The sequence below is a fragment of the Oryzias melastigma genome, linkage group LG9, assembly GCF_002922805.2.
Source record: "Oryzias melastigma strain HK-1 linkage group LG9, ASM292280v2, whole genome shotgun sequence".
NCBI classification, from domain to species: Eukaryota; Metazoa; Chordata; class Actinopteri; order Beloniformes; family Adrianichthyidae; genus Oryzias; species Oryzias melastigma.
In genome coordinates, this window is record NC_050520.1 from 3,962,036 (window position 1) to 3,986,436 (window position 24,401).

General features: G+C 38.4%; 1 protein-coding gene across 2 annotated transcripts in view; it reads left to right on the forward strand.

Moving 5' to 3' along the window:
* The first annotated feature begins 5,633 nt into the window (after positions 1-5,633).
* The window catches only part of LOC112148000 (kelch-like protein diablo), a 27,728-nt gene continuing 8,960 nt past the window's right edge, over positions 5,634-24,401 (forward strand). The window contains exons 1-5 of one of the 2 annotated variants that reach the window (XM_024274750.2): positions 5,634-6,017; positions 18,349-18,497; positions 18,595-18,740; positions 21,796-21,979; positions 23,207-23,302. In XM_024274750.2, coding sequence (XP_024130518.1) covers positions 18,475-18,497; positions 18,595-18,740; positions 21,796-21,979; positions 23,207-23,302 — 449 coding nt within the window. In that variant the 5' untranslated portion in view covers positions 5,634-6,017; positions 18,349-18,474. The remainder of the gene's footprint in view (positions 6,018-18,348; positions 18,498-18,594; positions 18,741-21,795; positions 21,980-23,206; positions 23,303-24,401) is intronic. The other variant, XM_036213684.1, reaches the window with a different exon arrangement.

Sequence of the window (24,401 nt, forward strand, 5' to 3'; positions counted from 1 at the left end):
TTGGGTGTGGGGGGCCTCTGCGGCGGTCCCGCGTGCCCCGGTCTGGGTGCTCGGCGGGATTGCCCGGCAGGCGGCTCCATGGCGGGTGTTGGGGGATCTTGGCTGCAGCTGCTGGCCCGGCGGGGGGTCTTGGCGTGGGGATGGCCGGGCGCTCTCCCCCTGAGTACATTCCATCACCATCCACCTCAGTGAAACATAAACACTCACCTGAGCACAGGTATCAGCTCACCTCACCACGGCCATAGTTTTAGAGTGTTCAATAAATATTTATCCTGTTTGACTCATGACCTAAAGTGTGTTTTAGATTGGGCGGCCGTGGTGCAGTAGTAGGGCGGTTGACTCCTGATCAGAAGTGAGCGGGTTCGACTCCGCCTTGCCCGCCCATGTGTCGAAGTGTCCTTGGGCAAGGCACTGAACCCCGAATTGCCTCTGGTGGGAGGTTGGAGCCAGTGTTTGGCAGCGGAGCCACCACCAGTGTGTGAATGTGTGAATGGGTCTGTGACTGTGAAGCGCTTTGGGCCCTCGGAGGAGGGTAGGAAGCGCTATACAAGGATACACCATTTACCATTGTGGCCCCCTGTGTGATTGAGTTTGACACCCCTGACCTAAATATTGTACTTTTACCGCCAAAAATATCTACATTTAAGTGCAACAATAGAAAACGATCACGTCTTCTGGATCAATTAAAATAAGAATAAAAATACACATTAAAAGGTGTTAAAATGATATAAAAATGATTTAAATATCACTTAAAATTTGTTGTTGACAAATGACAAATACATTTTCTTGAAAAGAGTTTTTCATCTCATTAATTAGTTGCTAAATTTGCATTTTAAATCAAGGGTATAAAGACATTTAAACTAGAAACTAGACAGAGATTCTTTGTGATATTTGTTGTTTTTGCGGTGAAGCGTCTTCCTGTCACTAAGAGGCAGAAAGAGTTTCTTTATAACCAGCAGGACAAATGTGAAGGAGAACGGTGAGCAGATTTGTCTTCTTTGTGCCGAGATTCGCAAGACAACATCTCTGCTGTTGGGAGAACAGGAGGAAAGAAAACTGGAGTGGCATCAAGGGCATATATATATATATATATATATATATATATATCTTTCGACTTCTAATGTATTATAATATTTTGAATTCCAATTTATTGTTTTATCAATTTTAAATTTGATAAGTTAAAAGATGAATCATCTCATTCCTGAGACTAAGATTCGCTCTGCATTGACCTCTAACAGGTTTGAAACTCATTCGCACCATTTATTCTACAGCGATAAGGGAATCATCCTCTAAAAAGAGGACAACTATAGAAATAAGTACATTATTATCTATTTTTCCTCAAATATTTGTCCATTTCTCCCCCTTAAAAATGGCTGACATGGTTTGAGGAAAATCTGCTGCACTTCCATCATTTTACCACCAGAGGGCGACGTAAGATCAGTCCCAGTTGATCAAAACTGTACAGGAAGTTCTTTAAACTCCTAACAGGCTTTGACTCCTCCAGCTCCTGTGTTCCTTTAAGACACAAACATTCTCAATCGCTGGAGTCTTCAGAGTGAGAGGAAGCTGTTTGTCTGCAGCTCTGTGTCTGTTGTAATGTTCCGGTTCAATCATTTTAATGTTTTAATCAGCGACACAGTTCCTTCGGGAATTATTTTTCTCTGAAAATGAGTTGTCACACAGGAGGGGCCGCATCCACAAACACTTTGCTTATTAATTTCACAGATTATTCTGGTGTCCTGCAGTTCTGAGTTCACGGGTCAAAAGCAGCTCAGCTTTCTGCAGATTATTTACTTTCAGGTAACCTTTGCTTTCCCAACCCAGCAGAAGTGTCCAGTTTATGATCGTCATGATAAATTGTTGGGTCAGAACTGTGACACACTTCCCCTTCTCATGCATCATTCAGTAACCATGGAGACGGATTGATCCTCTCATCTTGTCTGCAGAACCACTGAACTGCAGCCAGCTGCGCAGCTGCAGCCGGGCTGACCTTTTCCTGAAATGACGATGGTTGATTTGCACGTTGTTTATGGTTGATAACATCAGCACAATGTCCGCCTGAAGTTGAAAACAATCACAGGGATTCACTTGAAACGCTGCATCACCTGCGATAATGTTAGTGCAAATGCTTTTTGCTGAAAGTAGTCGCTGAATGTAAGTGCAGGTTCAAATGATAAATATTTACATCGTTTTCATGGGTTTTGAAATTGGTCAAACTTGTCCTTTGATTTATTTTTGGGACTGTACAGAGGATTTTGGTTGAAGCATGCTCAGAGCGATATGAGTGTTGAGCCTTCGATGTGGGCCGCAGTTTAGTCATAAAGGAGTTCATGCTGAGGCGCGATGCTGTGGACTCAAGGAGACTCTTTTCTTGACAAGCGGAAACAAGGTATTTATTGTGCTTTTTGTTTGTGTTACTTTGTATTGTTTTATGGAGTCTTTATTTACTGAAATGTTTTGCAATGCTTTGTTCATAGGTTTCACGGCGTAACGAAAGCATCACGAAGTGTAGCCAAAGTTGGATGACGTGCAGAAGAGAAAATAAACGCCGGTTGCAGAAATCGACCTGTGTTGACATGAGAAGATCACAGTGAAGAGGCTGAAGATTTTTGCTGAAAATGGAGATGCAATTTACTTTGCTGAAAATACAAAAGCTATTTTCAAAACATTAAATTTGCCGAAAGACTAGAAATTTGGTTAAAGAGCTAAGAAAGAGCGCTGAAGTTGACTTAAATTTCTAAAAAAGAATTGTCGTAAAATTGCTTAAAAATCCTCAATAGATGCCAACTTAAGTGTGTTGCCTAATTACGAGCTAAACTCCAAATTTGCCTAAAAGCTAGCATGTCGCTTAAACACTAGCTATGTCAAAATAGCATAGAATTCCTCAGAAAATTAAATTAGTCAAAAACGTTAGCATGTTGCTAAAATAGACTCAAAACCTTTTAAAAATTCCTATAAAAGATGAAAACATAGCCATGAATATATTTAAAGACTTGTTGCTAATCTACTTAAAATTTTGAATTTTGAACACTTTTTCATTCATTTACTGTATTTTACTTAATATTTTAAACCTATAAAGTTTATGAATACCAAAAATACGAGCAGTATTGTCCTGAACAAGCTGAACGTTTTGATACCAACATACTGAAATTGATGAAAGTGGGATTGAGTTTAAGTGCTGAAAACGTCCATAAAGGAGCAGGAGAATCACTTTAGTTTTCTGAATATTTACCAAACATTTACACTATTATACATAAATATATCCAAGGCTAAATCCATCAGTTCTTCTGGTGTTCAACATTTCATCTGACAAACTGCTTTGTTTGGACTGCAGTAAAATGAAAAAGGTTCAGTTATTGACGATCGTTATCTACTGTCTCGTTATCACGAGAAAAAAACTTGTTTTCTCACCATAGTGGGACAGTATGTGCTCCTTCAATTTAACTATGGATTTTAGCTTAAATAATTTATAAAATATTTTTGATTCCTCTGTTTTACATTAACGTCCTTCTATTCCATTTACTGTGTGTGTCTTGTAGTTTTTTCCATAATCTATTGACTTTATACACCAACCACAAGATTTTAGATCCAAATAATGAACTTTTTTTGTATATTTCTTAAAGAAATAACTGTAAAGTAGTGTGCTCTTTAACAAAGCATAATAAATGGAGACTGGCTGCAGCTTCATTCTGCTTTAGAGCTGATTAAGCCCTAAACACGCAGATGTACGGCCCAGGACGTGACCCGACACGGCCGGCTCCATCTGCGAGGAGCAGCAGGGAGCTCTGCTCTCGGAGGAGGACCGGCACGGCCACATGGCGAGCTGTCACCTCCTCGACAGGGACGCAGAGCAGGACGGTGTGAAGCAGATCAAAGAATGACGCCTCTCTGTGGCGACGGTCTCTGAGCTGGAAGTCACACCGTGTGAAGCACCAGAGTCCGAAGCTTTTCGCCCGAGTGTCACGTCTAGTGTGAGCTTTCTCAAGAGAAGCCTGGATAAACTGTGTTCTTTGTGTTCCTGTCGCTGCTGAAGTTGTGATTCATTTGTACGTTTTTAATCATCACAAAAGTTTTTCCTACATTTTAAGGACAAATATAACAATCATCTTTTTTTTAATTTCATATTATTTATTATTTTCTGTTGCAAATGTTCAATTCCAAGACATTATGTGGGAAAAAGAACAAATAATTTTCAAGTTTTACAAAGAATCTGAACTTTATGACATATAGTTGCTTTGATTTTAAAATTAGTCTGGGTAAAATGATATTTTTTATAACTTTCATATTATGTTGGTGCCAAAAACAGTTTATGTATTAAATAGATGCACAACCCTAGTCTGATCTGGACTTAGGAACATTGTTTGAATTTCTTTTTTTATTTTTAACTTGTCCAACACATACATATACAGGCTGAGAGCTTCTATTTACTGTCACAACAGGAGTTTATGAGTATAAACCCCTGTTGTGTTTCATGCTAAACTTTATTTATATTGATTATAGTTTTTTTTGTTGGACCGAAGAAGAAGAAGGAGGTGGGGGGGGGGATTATTAGGGGGATTTAGAGAAAAAAGAAGATTGGCAATCCCGTCAGACACCCAGACCAGAGCACGCGGGACCGCCGCAGAGGCCCCCCACACCGAGAGCAGGACGGCACAGGAACAGTCCCCAGCCCAGCCAGAGGAGCAGCCCCCCGCCCCACCCCAGGTACGAGCCAGTGCCCCCCAAGGGAGACCCTCTCCCATGCTCCAAACAACCTCTCGCCCCCACTGCGGGAGGTCCAGGGGGAGGAAAGCAATTATGATGCAATTTATTTTAATTACTAAATGGATTTGCTGAAAATGCAAAAGCTATTGGCGAAAAGTTAAATTAGCTACAAATTGGGAAATTTAATGAAAGAACTATGAAAGAGAGCTGAAGTTGATCTGAATATCTGAAAGATTTGTAGTCCAATTGCTTAAAAATCCCCACAACATGACAATGTTACAAAATATTTAGTGTGTTGTTTAAATATTAGCTAAACTCCAAATTAGCCCAAAACACCTCAGTAGATGCCAAATCAGCTAAAAAAAAAAGCTAGCTCGTTGCTTAAATACTAGCTAAAATTCCTCAGTAAACCAAATTAGTCCAAAATTTCAGATTGTTGCTAAAATAGAAGCTAAACTCTTAACTTTCCTTAATAAACCCCTGTAGATAAGAAATCAGCTAAAAAAGTTAGCATGTTGCTAAAATAAAAGCTAAGATCCAATTTTTTAGAAAATTACTATAAAAAATGAAACTATAAATATATTTAAAAGACTTCTTAAAATGTTGATATTTGAAGACTTTCTCATTCATTTCCTATGAGGCATATTTTGCTCAATATTTAAAAACCGATAAAGTTTATAAATACCAAAAATACAAGCAGCAAAGTTCTGAACAAGCTGATTGTTTTGATAGCATGATTGAGTTTTTATGTGCTGAAAATCGCACAGAGAGGAGAATCACTGCAGTGTGAATGTTTACTAAGGATTCACACAATAAAAATGATCATTTTCGGTTTGGGTGTCTGATGAAGGGTAAGTGTTTGGCAGCTTGACTTCCAGGTTTGGCATTTTATTTTGAAATACTTCCTGTTGTGTTAATCGTGTCTTGATTGGTTTCAGCTGTTTATTATCCGCTCAGCGTCTGGATGGTTGTTCTTGATGGAAGTCAGGCTGCAGACCCAAACTTTGTTTTTGCTGAGTGTTCTTCTGAAACTTTGCCGCTGGAGTTGAGCGATGTTGCGCCATAAACTTTATCACATTTTGTTCTGTAGACTTTATTGTGTTTTTAGTCTCTTGATTCTATGAAAGCTGAGATGTGAAGCGGTCATAAGAAACCACAACCTGGATTTATTAGCTTAATTCTCTTTAACTGCCTGGATCCTCAGCCGCCCTGCTGGATGGACGGGTGACCATCCAGCAGGGCGGTGCTCCATGCCCCGCCCTCCTGCTTCCTGTTTTCCTCATCATCTTCCCTCTTCTTCAGCTGTGCTCACAGTAAGTACCGTTTCTATTCTGCTCAGTGGTTCAGTTCTTACTGGTGGATGCGGTCAAACCTGTACGGGGAATGCAGGCGGCCCGGATGAAGCATCCATGTCGTAGACCGTTCAGAGAGGAAACGTTCATGTTGGGACCACAAGTCACAACATTCGAAGGTCCACAGACACCCTCGAGTGACTACAAATGATGTCACTTTAGTTGACCTTAATGTTTAGAATTTTCTTTCAGTGACTATGCCCACCAGTTACTAACCAAAACATTTTATTTGTCTACTAATTCAAGTAAAAACTTTATATTACTTTAATATTTATGGAGCCCCTTTTTTACTTCGATGTCCCTTTTGGGGATCCGTAAAAGCAGCAGAAAAAAGACCTTTTTTTGATTATTTTTTTTTGGGGGGGGTAGGTAAAGGGTTAATGTAAGTATGTGACATGTGTATTCTGGTCTCCAACGAAGAAGACCGCACACTTCATCAAGTTCCCTCAATGTTTAGAGCAGAGGTGTCAAACTCAATCGCCACAATCCGAAACACGCCTTAGGTCGCGGGCCGGACACGAGAAACATTTAATGAACACTCTAAAAATACATTTTTAAAACTTTAAAACTGTAACTTTTTAACATAATTCTGAATAATAAAAAGGCAGGAATATTATTCCAGAATAAATCAACTTAAACTTTAAATGACTTTCAATATTTTACTCTCCAGAAAATTATACTTTGTCAAAATTATACAAGTTAGAAATGAGCTCCAGATAACATCGGGTCATTAATACCATCCATCCATCCATTTTCCTGACCGCTTCTTCCCTTTCGGGGTTGCGGGGGTGCTGGAGCCTATCCCGGCTACTGAAGGGTGAAGGCGGGGTACACCCTGGACAGGTCTCCAGTCTGTCTCAGGGCCTCAATCACACACACATGCACTCTCACATTCACACCTAGGGACAATTCAGAGTCACCAATTAACCTATGAAGCATGTTTTTGGACGGTGGGAGGAAGCCGGAGTCCCCGGTGAAAACCCACGCATGCACGGGGAGAACATGCAAACTCCACACAGAAAGGTCCCAGCCGGGAGTCGAACCGGGGCCTTCTCGCTGTGAGGCGAGAGCGCTAACCACTGCGCCACCGTGCAGCCCTTATTAATAACAATAAAATAAAATAAAATGATCTGGAGGGCCAGATAGAATTGGCTTTGACACATTGCTTAGAATTTTATAAGTACAAAAGCACAACATCATTTATGACACAAAACCTGCACTTTCTAAGGTACCGGTGGGAAAGGAGAAGGCATGGGGCCTGCATGCTCAAGTATCAGATGAACTATTGTCCATTTGTTTTGGTGAGTGTGATTCATGTGTTTTCCCTCTTTCCCACTCCCCTCTGGGAAACCGGGAGAGATTCATGGTGGATCCCCTGTGCTCCTGTCCTTGGCCGTGGACCTCGCCTCTGGCTTGCCCTCAGCTGTCCTCCATCAGGATGAAGCTCACCTGTTACACTTTTCAAACATGTAGTTGTGGAGTTAGATAAGCTAATTCTCCATTAACAGTCCTGGTACATCGCCTGTCTGTCCTGGGAGAAGATCCCTCCTTCATGTGAACATCAACCCAAGTTCTTGTTTTCCAAAATAAACAGTTTTATCTGCTTTGATGTTTCAAAGATTTGCTGTTTCTAGTATTTTTAAGTAATTTTAAAAGGAAAGTATTGAAAAGCAATAAGGAATACTTTTACTTTTAGTCCTTAGCCTTGGATAATAACTGTGCATCAGTCCACAACTAGTACCTCATCCAATTCTGTAGCACCAATTTTATTTTTAAATGTCATTTTTCAGTTAAGTCTTATTTTCTTAAAATGATCAATAGCAAGTTAAAAATATCACTGAATTCAGACAAAGCTGCATCTCATAAACGGTGGTTAAGGAAGAGGATTAAAGAGTGGGAGGAAAATGAAAAAGAAAAGACGGATTTGGTGAGGAAATGAACAAAAATAGAGGAAAAAATGCAAAATGCATTCACAGCAAATCCAGGAAAAAGGAAACTCAGAAAAGAAGATTTAAAACTCAAAACTAGAAAACTTGCCTGTGATAATGCTAGTGTGACTAGTCACTGAAGATACTTGAAGCTTTTTTTAAATTGTGAAGCAATTTACTTTAATTGCTGAAGAGATTTGCTGAAAATGCAAAAACTATTTGCAAAATGATAAATTTGGAAAAAGACTGGAAATTTTGTTAGAGGACTTTGAAAAAGTGCTGAAGTTGACTTAAACTTCTGAAAAAATTGTAGTAAAATTGCTTAAAAATCCCTAATACATGCCAATTTTGCAAAAAATATTTAGTGTGTTGCTTAATAATGAAATACGCTCCAAGTAAGCTGAAAAAAAAACCCTCAGTAGTTGCCAAATTGGCCCCAAAAAGCTAGCTTGTTGCCTAAATACTAGCTAAGTCCCAAAACAGAATAAAATTGATCAGTAAACTCAAATATCCAAAAAGCTAGCATGTTGCTTAAATATTAGCTGAATTCCAAAATAGCCTAAAATTCCTCAGTAAATTAGCCAACAATGTTAGCCTGCTGCTAAAATAGAAGCTCAACTCCAAGTTAGCCTTAAAAAAATACCCAGATGAGCTAGCATAATGCTATTATAACAGCTCAATGCCAATTTTTTAAATCCTACAATCTGCTTATAATATTTCAATAAACAAGTAAATATATATAAGTTTTCCTATTTAAGGGAGAAAGCTCACCTTGGAAAAGTGCCACGTCAGACGGTTTTTCTATGTGCATAAAGAGGAATTATGAGATACATTTTCTGTTGAAGGATTAGCATGACGCTGCAGTTTATCTGATGTTTTGTGAAAATCCATGTTGCTCAGGTTTATGGCGGCATGTGGGCTGGATCTATTCCTCTGAAACATATCTGGGAATTCAATAAAGACGTGAATGCGATTATAAACCTCCGAGTTTCAGGAATCCACTAATGAACGGCTGCTTCCGCCTCCTGCGGACCAGCACACCTCAGCTCTCCACTGGCTCAATGCTGACAGATTACCAATGATGTGATTACAGCCATAATCTGAGCCCCTTTGTTAATGACAGAAATCCATAAGCATCATGTAGGAAGCAGAATTCAGAGTATTTGTGGTGTTTTAATAAGAGGGTTATGATTGGGTTATGGGGGAGGGAATCACGAGGTTGATAATTACAGCTTCTCCGTGCTGCTCACTTCCCTGAGGATGGAGGCCGACATGAGCAGCTGTAATGATTTATGTTGAATTTTCTTTAACAGCAATTATTCCTGGTTTGTGTGATGGAAGAGGAGGCAGGTCACGGGTTGTAATTTTCTCTCGATTGGTGAAAATAAAGCCTGCTGCCACCAAGTCACGAGCGTTTTCTGTGAGGAACTTCACAGGAAACCTTTGCTAAAAAAGAAGATTATTTTCTGGGCGGTTTTCCTCAGGATATTGCTTCTTCTGCTGCTTCTATCGCTTTAGAAATAAGCGGATGATTGCACGAGCATTTGTCATTTTCAGACAGCAGATGGTTTCTCCTTGGAAATGTTTCCTGCTAAATCTTTAGTAAATGATGTGTTTTGGTTCGTTGCAATTTCAGTGTAGAAAATAGAATTCTGTTTTCCTGTCGGTTTGAATAAATACTTTGCATTAAATGAAGTGTATTATGGTTTTTAAAAAAATGCAGTTATTTTCTAAATGTGAAGGTGTGACTTCCCCTCAGCTCTGTTGGCTGTCGGGGGTCATGGACGCTCCACCACCGGTTCAGCTGTTTGTTTACCCGCTTGAGGAGCAGCTTGTTTGTTGTGTCTCCTCAAACAGCCTTTCTGTCCTCCTGGACATGAATTCATGGCTGCAACCGGAGCCTGTGTGGGATGCTTACACAACCACGTAGTGGCGAGTTGATTCATCGTCGGTAGTATTAATGTTTTCGGTCTAGACTGTCCGTTTTTTGTGTTGGCACTGCAAGACAGTTTTAGCTTTACAGCCACTTCTGATTTGACAGATTCATCTTCATCCTTTCAGCGTGGATGAAGATGAATCTTCAGCCATTCATGGTTTAGACTCTGCTGAAGGGGCAGAGGACCGTCTGAGCAGATGGGAATCTATTACTGTTGGGCCGTGATCTGCAGTCATTCTGATTTTAATTTTGCAGCTTTTAGATTGAATTTTTATGAAAGATTTTGGTCTTGACTGAAACTTTTTGTCTTCATCCTAAAGCTGGACTGACATGATGGAAAACAGACGTTTGGTCTCCAACCTGACCAGGAAAAAGCTTCATAGCGGATCTGGAAGCAGAATTTAGAAGGAATGACGAGGCTTTATTTTAAAACCATCTTTAATAGAAATTGCTCCACAGATGTGTAGAAATAATCAAAACAAACTTTTCAGTAAAATGGTAAAATTGCAGTTTGTGCAAACAGAATGATAGTTATAGGAGCGGAGAATCTTTAATTCTTCTTTAGCCTCTTAGATCTCAACAAGCAAAAGGTTTTAGACGCTTTAACAAACAAAATTATTTAAAGGGAAATTAGGAGGACTTGTTGTATGAACTGCTCAAGTCCAGTTTTTCTAAACAAAAATGTATTTTTTCTGTATTTAAGATCAAATCTCTTATTTTCTGTCATCACTTAAATGTGATTATTTTAAGTAATATAATCCTACAGCTTCAAACATGAAATAATCTACATGTAAATAATGACATAAACAAAGGAAAACACAAATAGATTTTATACCTTTCAATCAAACTTTATTTGCACACGGGGAAAACAAAATTGAATTGAACTTTATTAATATCAAAATGGATAAATTCATTGAAAAAATCCTTTGATCGGCCAGAGTTCTGTAAATATAAACACATCATTTCAATAAGTGGACAGGTAAAAGGTGAAAAAGTTGGAAAAAATAAATAAATAAATGTAAAGGATTTAGATTTTTTTTGGAAATCACCAAAGTGGAAGGAAATATTAGTGAAAAAAAAATAAAAAGCAAAAAAAATTTCCAAATTTTTATTTATTTTTAAATTGAAAAAAAGACAATTTTACAAAAAATAAAAATGCATAAAAAATGAAAATAAAAGTAAATGACTAGATAAAAAATTAAAAAGAATAAAATAATAATTACAACAAGGCTATAAATTAAAAAAAATAACATTTCAACATAAAAAATTCACAGTAATAAAAGGAATGAAGTGATTTGATTAAAGTTGAGCTGTTTGAAACACGAGAATTGAGTTTTTGATCATTTCATATGTTCTTGTAACATATTTATCTTAATAGAGGACATACATAAAATAATTTGAGATTAAAACTGGGTTCATGAGTATTTGTTTATTCAAGTCATGTTGGATCAGGAGCAGATAAAAACCTGTAATTTTATAAAATCTCAAGTTTGAAGCACGGCTTCAAAAAACGCAGCTTCCTGCTCTGCTCCAGTTCTGATGCACCCGCTTCAAGACAAATAGATCCATGAACGTCTTCATGTTCTTCCTCTGCGCTGGAATCTGGACCTAAACTGTACAGATTACAGATCAGTTTTTTTTTTTTTTTTTTTTTTGCGGGGCTTTTTAATGCTAACTGGGTCTTGTGAGGTGCTACAAGCTAACAGGGAGACAAAGGGTTGATGGGAAATTAGTAAACGTTCACTTTTGTGCAAACAGTCCTCAACTCTGAGGCAAATTTCTCCTGCTGCTCTGCAGAAGCTATGTTTTAAAGGGTCCATACTAAGCTTTATTTAAGCCTTTCAGAGTAAACGGTATCCATATGTATGATCATATATTACCTTTGGAACACTAAAAACAAATGATTTATGACATAGGTGTTATTTTTATGAACTCTTTTCTGGAAGTAAGATGACTCGCTCCCTGAGGCTCCGCCTTTCGCTGCTTCCGCCCATTTCACAACCTCATGCGTTGCTCACGAAAACAAACAACATCTGAACTTTTGCAAAGATGGATGTCATACCGTATGTCTTCCAAGTGAAGCCCCGGCATCTCTCCAAATATTTGTTGTTTCTTGGTCCTCATCTCATAACACAAATACCGGCCTCTGCACCACTGTGCTCGACCCGGGCGGGAACGGTCTTAAAAGAGGCTGATCACTTTTAGAGACAGACGTCTAAAGTAACGTACCCCGTTAGACCCCGCGGATATTGGAGCCGGCGTTAATAAAAGACTGTTGGAGATACGGTGTCGTGCACATAAAATGAAAGCAAAAGTGTATGTTTGTGTTAGCGTTGGGGGGTGCTGACCGTACAAACTCTTCCTGGAAGGGGCTGTTCTCAATTCTGTACGTCAGCTTGTAAGAATCAGCTCATGTTCGTGGGTTTGGAAGGGGCTGGTGCTCAGAGCATAGGTTTTAGACAAAAACTCAGAAAAGCACAAGTGGATCAAAATACCACTTTGGGTTTTTTATAGTGAGGAATGAACATTATAATACACTTAAAAGCTCAAAGTTATTTTCCATGGTATAGGACAGGGGTCGGCACCCTTTAAACGATAAAGAACCATTTGTTTTCTAGTGATCTAAACCTAGAAGGAGCCGCATGGTCTTACTTTAACCTTTAAGAGATTTGGATTCACTGTTTTTTAATAGTAAATATGAATTATAAAATATAAAAATATAAAAAGAAGCTAGCATCTCTCAAAATGTAGTTTTTATTTGTACTTATTTTCAAAATAAAAGCTGCTCTGTTCCAAACAGAATCATCTCAGTGCAGCTCTGAACAGCTAGTAACAAATGTTGTGCAGCACAAGATGATATGTACTTTTAACTCACAAAAGATCAAAGTTTTTACCAAAGTTTTAAATATAAAATCTGTTCATTCTGGGGCTAGAGTTGATCAAACAAGACGTCTTCAGGTCAACAGGATGTAAAAACCTACAGAGTTTATCATCTATTTACACGTCAGACATCAATTTATAAATGTAACTGATCTAAATTAAATAAATGCTAATTAAGTAATTGTTACTTTAACAAATATCTATTTTATTTTTCTATTATTTATTTATTTTGTTCATTTGTCCTCAGCAGTCTTCTACTGCTGGGTTTTGTTATTTTAGTTTGGAGTTTGGTAGTCTTAGTTTGTGGACTTTGTTTGTTTGTTTTCTTTAGGTAGTTTTGGTTAGGGGGAGCTGCTGACTCTGACGGTCCACATGCTGGGTTGCCGTCTCCATGATTTATTTTATGTTTGTCCGAGGATCCACCATGGAGAGATAAAAGATCCACATGTAGATCTGGAGCCGCTGGTGGCAGACCGCTGGTACAGGCCCTTAATAACAACACAGGGTTTTTGATTCTGGCAAAAAAAAATGTGAAATTTTACTGTGGAAAAAATATAGTTGGAGTGGAACTTTAAAAAGTTGATAAAATGATTGAATTTAAAAAACTTGGTATTAAAAAAGCTGAATCAAACATGTCAAGATTTCAGTTATATGAAGTAAAATAAGTAAACTACCAATGATAAAAATGGCTCCTTACATGAGCTAAAACCCAGACCTGTTTTTGAATCGCTCTGTGTTTCTAACTGGACTGCAGCGTGTGGCGTGCTGACAATACTTCATTAATGCAGCACATCTGCCTGCTTCCTGCGTTTGTTCTCCACCTTTCTGCTGTGAAGCGACAGCACAAACTCACGCTGTTCAGATGAACCTTTTTAATCATTAGCAATGAAAAATCTTAGAGGACGATAATGAGCTTCTGTTTTTTCCTGCTTTATGGGCCATTCGGGTTCTCTTTAATTGCTCTGACTTCATGCTTTTGTTTTTCTTTTGTTTCTCTTTTCAGATGTTGATGCAGTGAATCTCTGCAGGGTTTATGTTTTGGCTTACATTCAAACTTAAAAACAGAGAATTCCTTCCAGTCTTTTTACTCACCATATGTTCACGTGTCGGGATGTTTCCTTCAGTAAACACATTCATTGAATGTGTTTCTCCAGGTTACGGTGCCGGCGTCGCCCGGCTGACATCTCCCACTTGTTGCAGCTCATGTCTCCTCCTGCGGTGGAGTGGCTGACATGTTGGGGCTGATGCTCAGTGACATAGTGCTGTGCAGCCAGCTTTATTGTTATTGCATGTGACAGGCAGGAGATCTCCAGGGACAGCTGCGCGGGGTAGAGTGTCATTCGCAGGCTGGTTACGGGATGCGTCGTGGTATTTGACAGGCTGTTGAACTGCCCGTCTTCTCTGCCAGATCACAGCACAGATGTCTGATACTTTTTCTCTTAAGGTTATAAAAAGGCATTTTTGATTCTTAAACTCAAACTTCTTCGCTTCAGCGTCCGTGAGTGAATTATGATGCTTTCACACTAATTAGGGTGCTCTCTCACTGACTGTGCTCACACCAGACTTCACTTCCTCGGACGCTGTGACTCATCTGAACTCTGGTGCAAAGCAGTGAATCAGAAATGAAAGACTTCCAAGTGAAGCGAGTCCTGGCTTGGAGAGATTATAGTCTGACATTTCTGTGAATCAAAAAGCCAACAAAATAAGTCCAATTACAGCCTAAATTCAATGAACAGAAGTCATGAAACAGCAGTGGAATGCCTCATTCATCAGTGTGATTGTGAGAACACAAAAGGAGTTTTTCATTCCATCATAATGTGAAGACTGGCCAGGTTCTCCATCTCCATCTTCACCATGCTCTCTCTTCTGGTTGGAGTTCCAAAAGTTCCAGATTCCAGCAGCTGAAGTAAATTATAGAAGTTTTTATAGTTTTGAGCAGCTTTAGTGCAGACAAGTGAAGAGTTTAAAGCTAAACAAACAAAATAAAGACTCTCCAGGTCAGTGATGAGGAATAGACACACGATCATCTTCACGTCTGTTTAGGAGACTGAAAACTGCTTTAAAGTTCAACACATTTCTATTTTATAACACGTCTGGCTGCAAATGATGGAAACCCTAAAGGGACATCAAAGTTCAAAGATAAAAAATAATACATGTACTTTTTTCTGCTATACCAGATATCAACTGTCAGTTACTTGTTTTTATCACGCTGATGTTCCTTTTGGGGATCAATAACAAATGAAGAGCACAAAAACTAAAAACTTCCTAAAACTGCATCTTCTGAATCATGGCTGAAATTTATGCTCAATTACACTCAAATGTCAAATATCATACAAAGATTGAGTGCACAATCATTTTTTCACACCAACACATATTTATGTAGATCCACACAAGCTAACACACACCTATGTACAACTATACACACACATATATATAAAATGATGGGTTAAAAATAACCAACTTTATTGTTTAGCCTGTGCTAGTCAGATATGGACCAGCACTGGGTTGTTTTAACCTAACTGGGTGTGGTTATCAGTTTGACCCGATTCAACTGCGTGTGTGCAGACACACACAATAAATTCACCAAAAACTACAAATTCCCAGAGCCCCACCCCTTCACATTTGGTGTAATTGAAAAGCCCAAATGTCTTCTGTCCCTAAAGTAGGTCATTCAGACGTTAGGAGACATTCGAGGTCTGTTGCCAAGGAAATAAAAAATAATTAATTAGCTAAATCTTCTAAAATGTACATCGATCAAGTCCACCAAAACATAAAATGTTTGACCAACAGAAAAGCTGCCATTTTGAAAAAAATGGGTAGAAGGAGTGAGAGAGGGAGGACCTGTGACCCCATAGGGGGCAGTGAGTGTTGGGCGGGTAACACCCTGCGGTCCACACACCTCCACTCACAACTTTAATTCTATGTTGACGTCTTTTACAAAGTTTAAGTTCAGTTGTGCATTTTGGGGATAAAATAAAATCCTCTCTCTCTTAAACACCCCTCCTCGTCTCACTTATACATGATTTGACCAGGTGTAGAATGAACTTTGTTAAATCTAAATATTTATGACTTAAGGAGCTATCAGCTCTTTAAATGTGATTTCATGATGATGCAGTTTGAGAAAGTAATGAGATGGGACATGTTTATGGTTTAAGGGAGACAGGCTGGTGACATCTTTCATTTTTATTCATTGAAAACTTTAATCAAATTCCAACTTCCTGATTTTTTAAGCTTTAATTGCTGAATGAATTTTAAACTCTAGAAGCTCCTGAAGATACTTTGATGAAATCTGCAGACTAAAGAAAAAACTCTCATTGTGTCAAATGTACTTCAACCACTTCACCTTAGTGAAAGTCACAACACGTCAAGCCTGGATAGTTACAGGTTATATCTCCTTTTATTTAAGCAAAAAAACTTTATTGAAAAGTTTCTATTTAGATATTTTACTAGGATAAAGTTTAAAATCTTTTGGATTTAAACAAAAATATTTTGAGTTTCCTTTTACTGAAAAATGATCAGATAAAAATGACGTTTGTGAACCAACAGAGCTGCTCTTCAAATCAAGAAACTCCTTTAAAAATGATGTAAAAACACCTTCAGATATTGAACTTACTCATGTTTTCATGCAGATGAACTCATCTCTGAGGATTGTCCTCCACAGCTGTGACTACACTGAATTTATATTTGATATTTCCTTCGACCTTCATGTGATGAATCATCAGAGCAACTGGAAGGCTTTTCTGCTCCACAGATATAAATAAAGACATCCACGGGTCAGTGTCGTCATGCGAGCAGAGAAAGCAAAGAAGCAACCAGATCAGCTGGAGATTTGCAGGACGGAGCTGGTGGAAGACGCTCAGAAACAGTATCTGGACCCCTTCAGAGGAAATACCACAAACTGTACTTGGTGTAATGTGACTCAACGACAGGCTTTAACACCTCATAAGCTCCTTCATCCTTCTGTCCGGATCCTGTTTGGGTTTGTGGAGGTGCTGTCATTGCAGGAGACTTCACAGAGCAGCTGCATGCCAAGAAAAATCCAAACCTTCAACTCTTAACAATAATTCAGATCTCTTTTGCACAACGTGAAGTCAGCTTCCATTTTGGGACTGTGGAAATCAACTTAAAAATAAATAATTAAAATATAGTTAAACACCTAAAATTTCATGTTTGTACAAATGCTTACAAATGAGTTTATAGTCATTTTAGTCTTATAGGAAGATGGTGGATGATGATGAGTTTCTCTTTTTAGGCCTACATAGCTTCTTCTGTCCCTTTCCTGTCTTCATTGGGCTTTTCGTTTGTGAATTCATCTGGTTAACTTCCATCCTGCAGACTCCACTTGGCACCAGTGGCTAAATTCTTGTTCTATACTTTACCTTTTTTATATATTGTCAAAAGCTCAATATATTTGAACATATTAAATCAGTCCTCACAAACCCCGACGCAAACATCCAGAAAAATGAATAACTAGAAAAGTTGCATTACCTGCGATAATGCTAGAATGCTTTTTCCTGAAAGTAATTGCTGAAGATTGCTGAAAATGGTGACCAAATTTACTTTAATGGCTTTAGGGATTTGCTGCAAATGCAAAAGCTATTTGCAAAATGTTAAATTTGTTAAAAGATCAATGGAAGAGCATTAAAGGTGACCTAAATTTCTGGAAACATTTTCATAAAATTGCTTAAAAATCCTCAATTCATGCCAACTTTGCAAAAAGACTGTTGCTTAAATATGAGCTAAACTCCAAATTAGCATATAAAACCTCAGTAGATGCCAAATTAGAAAAACAAAACAAAACGCTAGCGTTTAAATACTAGCTGTACTCCTAAACAGCCTAAAATTATTTTTGTAAAACAAAGTAGCCAAAAACGTTAGTGTGTTACTAAATATTTAGCTGAACTCTAAATTAGCCTAAAAAAACTTCAGTAGATGACAGATTACCCACAAATGCTAGCATGTTGCTAAAACATTAGGTAAATTCCAATTTAAACAAAAATATTATAAAAGTTGAAAATATAGTCAATGAAAATATTTAAAGGCTTGTTGCTAATCTACTTAAAATACTGAATTTGACGTCTTCCTCATTCATTTCCTGTGGGGCATATTTTGCTTAATATTTTAAAACTATAAAGTTTATGAAGACCAAAAATATGAGCAGAACGTTTTGATACCAAGATTGCTGGAATACCTGAAAGTGTGATTGAGTTTTTATGTGCCATAAACAAGCAGGATAGTGTGAACGCTCATTTAAAAAGATTTAAGCGTAAAAATAGAAATGAGTACAAATGACTGTATATTGTTGCAAATATCACAATCTTTGCATCTTTTTGCTAACTGGACATGTAGAGAATTGCAGGATTGTTGTGAAACACTGAGATGATGGTGGAAGGACGTCAAAGTTGATCCCGTGTTCACGGTTCCTTGAAGTGATAGCTGTTAATGATCTTAGGTTTCAAGCTGGCCTGAAGGTGGACGTTTCACTGGGGGTTGTTGTTGCTGGGAGGAGGAGGAGGCTTTTTGTTTTTTTAATGAACGTCCTTCACAGCTGAACGCTGGACCGTCACAACAGGAGTGAACGTGGTCAAGCGAGTGGAGGGTGCTGATAAGAAGGACTGTCACAGAGGAAGACAAACGCTGTAGAGAAGCTGAGCAAACCGCTGAAGAGATAAAGATGGGGCTTCACCATGAACACGGGTAAGAGGGATTTTGAGTTTTGTTTCAGGAAAAACAATTTTTGCATCACAAATGGGTTTTTAACAGCATCCACGTGTGTTTTCTGTTCGTCTGTGAGGGCCTCCATGGAGGAGCCAGAACGCTGCGACCTGCAGACAGCAGTCCAGTCACCTGCTAATCACGCCACCTCAACCGCTTCTCCCATCAATGCTCGACTCAGCAGGCGCCCTGCGAGCGAGGCCCACGGTGACATGATGTTTATGGGTCAGTGGCAGCATCACATGCGTGTGCGTTCCTCAGAACAGAAAATGTCAAGGAGACCCCTGCTGCAGCAGGCCTTTACAGAAAGGTGGTCTGCAGCGGCGCTCAGGCAGGTGTTTGCACCTCTGCAGGTCCGTGGGCAGCTTCGGTCAGCAGGAGGACAGCTTCAGCTCTCTGGAATCCACTTACAGCTGGGATTAAGGACTTCATAGTCTCACAGCTGCTGGAGTCAGACTGACTTCAAGTTGAGACATTTCAAAAGCAACAGATTTCTGCTGAATAGATCAAAGGAAAACTAAACTGGAAACACTTTTTAAATTAAAATGCTTCGTTTTTAAGACTAAAAAGCAAATAGTAATTTTTTTTACAGTATAATTATAATAAAGCGTGTTTTGTTGCTCGCCCTCGCCAGGTATCTCTTCAGAGCTGTATGTGACTTAATCATAAAAATAACACCATATTAAAAAATTAAACTTTTGCTCAAACGTGCCGTTAAGAAAGAAGAATTGTGAAAACAATCTGGTCCTTCAGTCCAGGACGGACATAAACCTACTGTATTGTAGAAGCTTAAGCTTATATTACATTATTGATCTCTTTGATAAAAGTCCCTCAGAGGAACTGATCATCAGCCCGGCCTCATCTCTCTTCAGAATAGAGACACGGTTGATCTCAAGGGCGCGTCATTTTTGCACATTTTTGAACCATCACAGCTCTATTTCAAAGACAGACTTGGTATCATGTCATTTCAGTGGGGTACAAATAATAGTTCATATTTGTCCTTCATGATCCATTTTCAAAGGGTATGTATGCACTTCAGTGTTTTGAAAAGGTCCATATGTTATGTTGGAGCGTTTGGGTGAAACTTTGTTGTTTATTGTTTTTCATGTTCGCATGTGTTGTCATTTTCTGGTCATGGAGACATTCTGGCTCCCATTTTCTTGGATTTAGAACTTGAGAATCACAGCAGCAGATTAATCCATGAATCCCTGATTGGTCGAAGTTCAACTAGATTCATTTTTGACACATGTTCAGTGGATGTATGTTTTGTAAGTAGAGCCCAAATTGGTCTTAAAAATGGCGTAGCGATGCTTGAATGTGAGGGTTTTAAACACGGAAGCCTGAAATCTGTTTTTGCGCGATTACGTAGATCAGGAGTGTCAAACTCAATCGCATAAAGGGCCAAAATCCAAAACACACCGTAGGTCGCGGGCCGAACAGGATAAACATTTATTAAACACTCAAAAATGACATTTTTAAAACTTTAAAACCATAACTATTTAACATAATTGTGAACTACACTAGATGTGTAGCATTATCTGTGATAATGTTAGTGTGAATGCTGTAAACTAGAGTCAGAACTAAACACGGAGAAGCTGCATTCAGCTTCTATGCTCCACAGATCTGGAACAGACTTCCAGAAAACATCAGATCAGCTGAAACACTCAGTCAGGTTAAAGACTCACCTGTTCTCAGCTGCATTTAATTAGTATGGATTCAAAAGTTTATCTATTCTTGTTTTAAAGTCAGTTCTTCTTTCTTTTTTTATCGTATTGTAATGATCACAGCTCTACTGTTTCTTTTATGTAAGCACTTTGAATTGTCTCTACATGAAATGTGCTACACAAACTTGCCTTGCCTTGGCTGAATTTGGCCACTGAAGTTGCTAAACTTGATAGCTGAAAACGCTGAAGCTGATTACCAGCTAAAAAATTAGCTGAATACCAAATTAGCCTAAAACAAAATGAAAAAATAGCCTAGTTTAACCAAAAAATTCTGACCTGTATCTGAAATATTAGCTAAACTTCAAAGCAGCCTAAAAAACTAAAAAAAAAAAGAAATAATAATAATTAAAAAAAAGCCTAAATTAGCCAAAACAGTTTACAGCGGAAATATTAGCTAAACTCTGAATTCCCTAAAAAACTGAAAAAGCCTAAACTAGCAGAAGCATGTAAATATTATCTAAACTCCACAGTGGACTTGGAAAAAAAATGAAAAAAAATCTTCAATTAGCCAAAACAGCTAAATTGTAGCTGAAATATTAGCTAAACATCAAAATAGCCTAAAAAAATCTTAGTAAATGCTAAAATATTCCGAAAAAAATGCCAATTTTTGAAACTTTAAACTTTTTTTAACATAATTATGAATAATTAAAATGCGGGAATATTATTCCAGAATAAATCAACTTAAACAACAATAACTTTCAAACTTTTGCTCTCCATAAAAATACAAGTTAGAAATAAGTGCCAGACAACATCGGGTCATTAATAACAATAAAATAAAATGATCTGGAATTACCTGGAGGGCCAGATCCGGCCCCAGGGCCTCGGCTTTGACAGGTGACGTAGACTTTTCATTGGAAGTGTTCGCATTAACGTGCGTTTCGGAGCCCAGTGTGAACGCAGCATGAAGGCTGCAGAAGATAAAACTTCAAAAACGGCTCATTTTTTAATACATATTCCAAAAACTTCCACAAAATCCTCCACAAATTTACGAGGTGACAGCTTCATTCCACGTTTGTTTTGATCGCTTCGTCCCTCATGTTTGACAGCGCGTCTGAAACCAGAACCCCACACATTACAGTTACACAGGCCCTCCGAGTCTATTATTTCTTCAAAAAGGCTGTATTGCTCATTAAACGTGAACATCTGCTCCTTTTTGACGAGCTCAATTAAGGGCAGAAAGTGCACTCTGTGCTGTAGAGACTAGAGACTACTGTGGTCATCTTTTACTGTAATTGTCGATGTGTTTGGGGCTGTTGATGTGCTAAAGGGGATTCTCTCTTAATAATTAATGTTGGACTTGCTGGCAGCGCGTCTGAGGAACAGAGCGGCTGTTTTGAAACAAAAGTTTAAAGTGTGCATTTGAGGGCAACAAAATGAAGAACGAATCTTTAAGAAAGAAGTGGAGAAACATAAAAGTGCTGCACAGTAAAAACCCAGAGGGGCAATGAATGCTGAGGAAACGGTTCTGGAAGTCTCAGAGAGTAGAGCAATATTACTGGAGACCCATAAGAGGAGGAATATGCTGCTGCACTTTACGATCTTTTCTACTGTTTCAGTCGGTGGGTGGATGCAGTCCGACCCGTCCTTTCTGGTTGAGCGGTTTTGTCCTGACGTTAACGAATGGAGATCGACTGCACACGTGTTCAACAATCGAGCAGGTGTAGCTGTCGCTGCACTGGAGGGCAGGATCTACACTGCAGGTGGAGAAAACAACGCCCAGCGATACAGCAGTGTGGAGAGGTGAGAAACATAAAGATCTGTCACTCGAGTTTCTCAGGTCCCTTCAAACTTAACAACTATTTTTATCTCCCGGAGTCTCACAAAAAAGGAAGGCTTCCTCTTTGCCTTGATCATCATGAGTGATCTGGAGTTCATCCAGGAGTTTTGGGATCTAACCGGTGACTCTGGGATTTTTGTTCAGACTCTTTTGTTTTTTGCTCTTTCTAGCTATGATGGGCTGAAAATCTGAAAACACTAGAGCTGACAGGTCTGCCAGACAAAAATTCCCCGCAGGGAAGAGGCCATGTCACTGAAATGTGTTTCATTCTGTGACATGAAAGAGCTCTCAGCCAAAGCTGTAACCTGAGAGCAGGACGGGAGCCCCAGAAGGACAAGTTCAAACCGAAAACTCAAGTCCAAATTCAGATCCTCACTTTTCCAAACCAGAGAAATCTTCCTGGATGTTTTCATAATTGTCATGCCCTATCAGTTTGCATTGAGGTGTAAAATGAGTTGCACTTTTAAAGGATCCTTAATGATTTTTGTGTCATTTGCATTGTCTGTATATGAGAACTGGACAGGGTGACTTCTCCCAGCATTCCAAACAGGAAGTGGCTCCAAGAAGCCCAAATAAATCAATAGAGAAATAAACAGATTTCTTTGACATTCTGTTGGTCAAAACAACCATTCTTGCCCTGAAAGTCTTTTTAAACATCTTTTTGATCATTTTTATTTTTTTCTGAAGCTGAAGTTATAAACTGACCAATCAGATGCCTCAATAAAAGTAGGTGGAGCCTGCTGATCCACGTCTAACGTTTGACATGTTTTGTGCAGCACACTTTAAAGTTGTAGGGGTGTGATCTCGCAACAAGCTCCTGATTGGCCTGAGCGTCTGGTTGCCATGGAAACGTTGACTCAGATCGACTTGGACCAATCACTGCTTTCTAATGTCGTCTGGCTCCAACATGACGGCGACCGTGTTGCAATAAAAAATGGCGACTGAATTGACATCAGTTGGTTTAGGCGACTGTGGTACGGAGGTAGAGTGGTCAACCTCTGATCTGAAGATTGCAGGTTCGGTTTCCACCCATGTATCAAAAGCCACTGAGCGCAGGCCTTTTTAAATATAGGCTTGTGACTAAAAGAGAACACAGGAAACCACGAAAACCCAAATGCTTACGTACATCAAAAACGTTTGCTTAAATGAGCGCTATACTGGAGCTCTCTAATGTTGTCATCACTTTTTAGCAGTCAACGGTTGGATACAGCGGCTCCGCCCCAACCGTTCCATTCCACTTTTCTATGGATCTACAATGGATTAGGGGGCCGGATCCGGCCCTCCAGGTAATCCTATCCGGCCCTCCAGATCATTTTATTTTATTGTTATTAATGACCCGATGTTATCTTGAGCTCATTTCTAACTTGTATAATTTTGACAAAATAGATTTTTATGGAGAGTAAAATATTGAAAGTTATTTAAGATTTAAGTTGATTTATTCTGGAATAATATTCCTGCATTTTTATTATTCATAATATGTTTAAAAAGTTACAGTTTTAAAGTTTTAAAAACTGTCATTCTAATAGCTTTTTGGACTATTTTGGTATTTACTTAGATTTCTTTAGGATATTTTGGAGTTTAGCTAATATTTCAGCTACATGCTAGCTGTTTTGGATAATTGAAGATGTTTTTAAGTCCATTTTGGAGTTTAGCTAATATTTACACACTAGCAGTTTTGGCTAATTTAGACTTTTTCAGTTTTTTAGGATATTTTGAAGTTTAGCTATCTTTTCCTGATTATCTTGTTCTCTTATTATTATACTGTTGTGTCAAATGGTTCAGTCGTGATCTTATGTCCTGCTTTTTAATAATGAACTACTATAAATTCTTCTGCTTTTCTTTTATGATGTGACTTTGTAATGTGTATTATTTTATTATTTTTTTATTCTGTTCACCGTTTTCTTGTGTGCCACCCAGGGGGGCTACGGATGCAAATTAGCATCACTGCTACTCTATAATCTGGTATATTTACATCTATGACTCTCTGAATAGATGTCTATTAATGTAATTAATCGTCTCTATCAAATAAATAAACCTAAACATCCCATTGCAGTAAAGTAACTCAAAAATCTTCCAAGAAATCTCACCAATTTGTCTGTCAAGTCAGAACCTTATAAATCTAATTTGATATAAATGGAGGTTTAGTCTTTTTTTTCTCTACGTCATGCCGATACACTAATTGTCAAGTCTGTGATAAAGTTGCGTTGGGATTTCTAATCCTCATTTTCATTTTTTGCTCTTCCCCAAGAATTAATAAAGCTAACTATTAGAATAGATCGTGACATAACAGACATTATGACACAATACCCTCTGGATCCTCAAAGGTGACATTATGTGTTCTAATAGTTATTAAAGAAATGCATAATAGATGATTCATTGGATCCC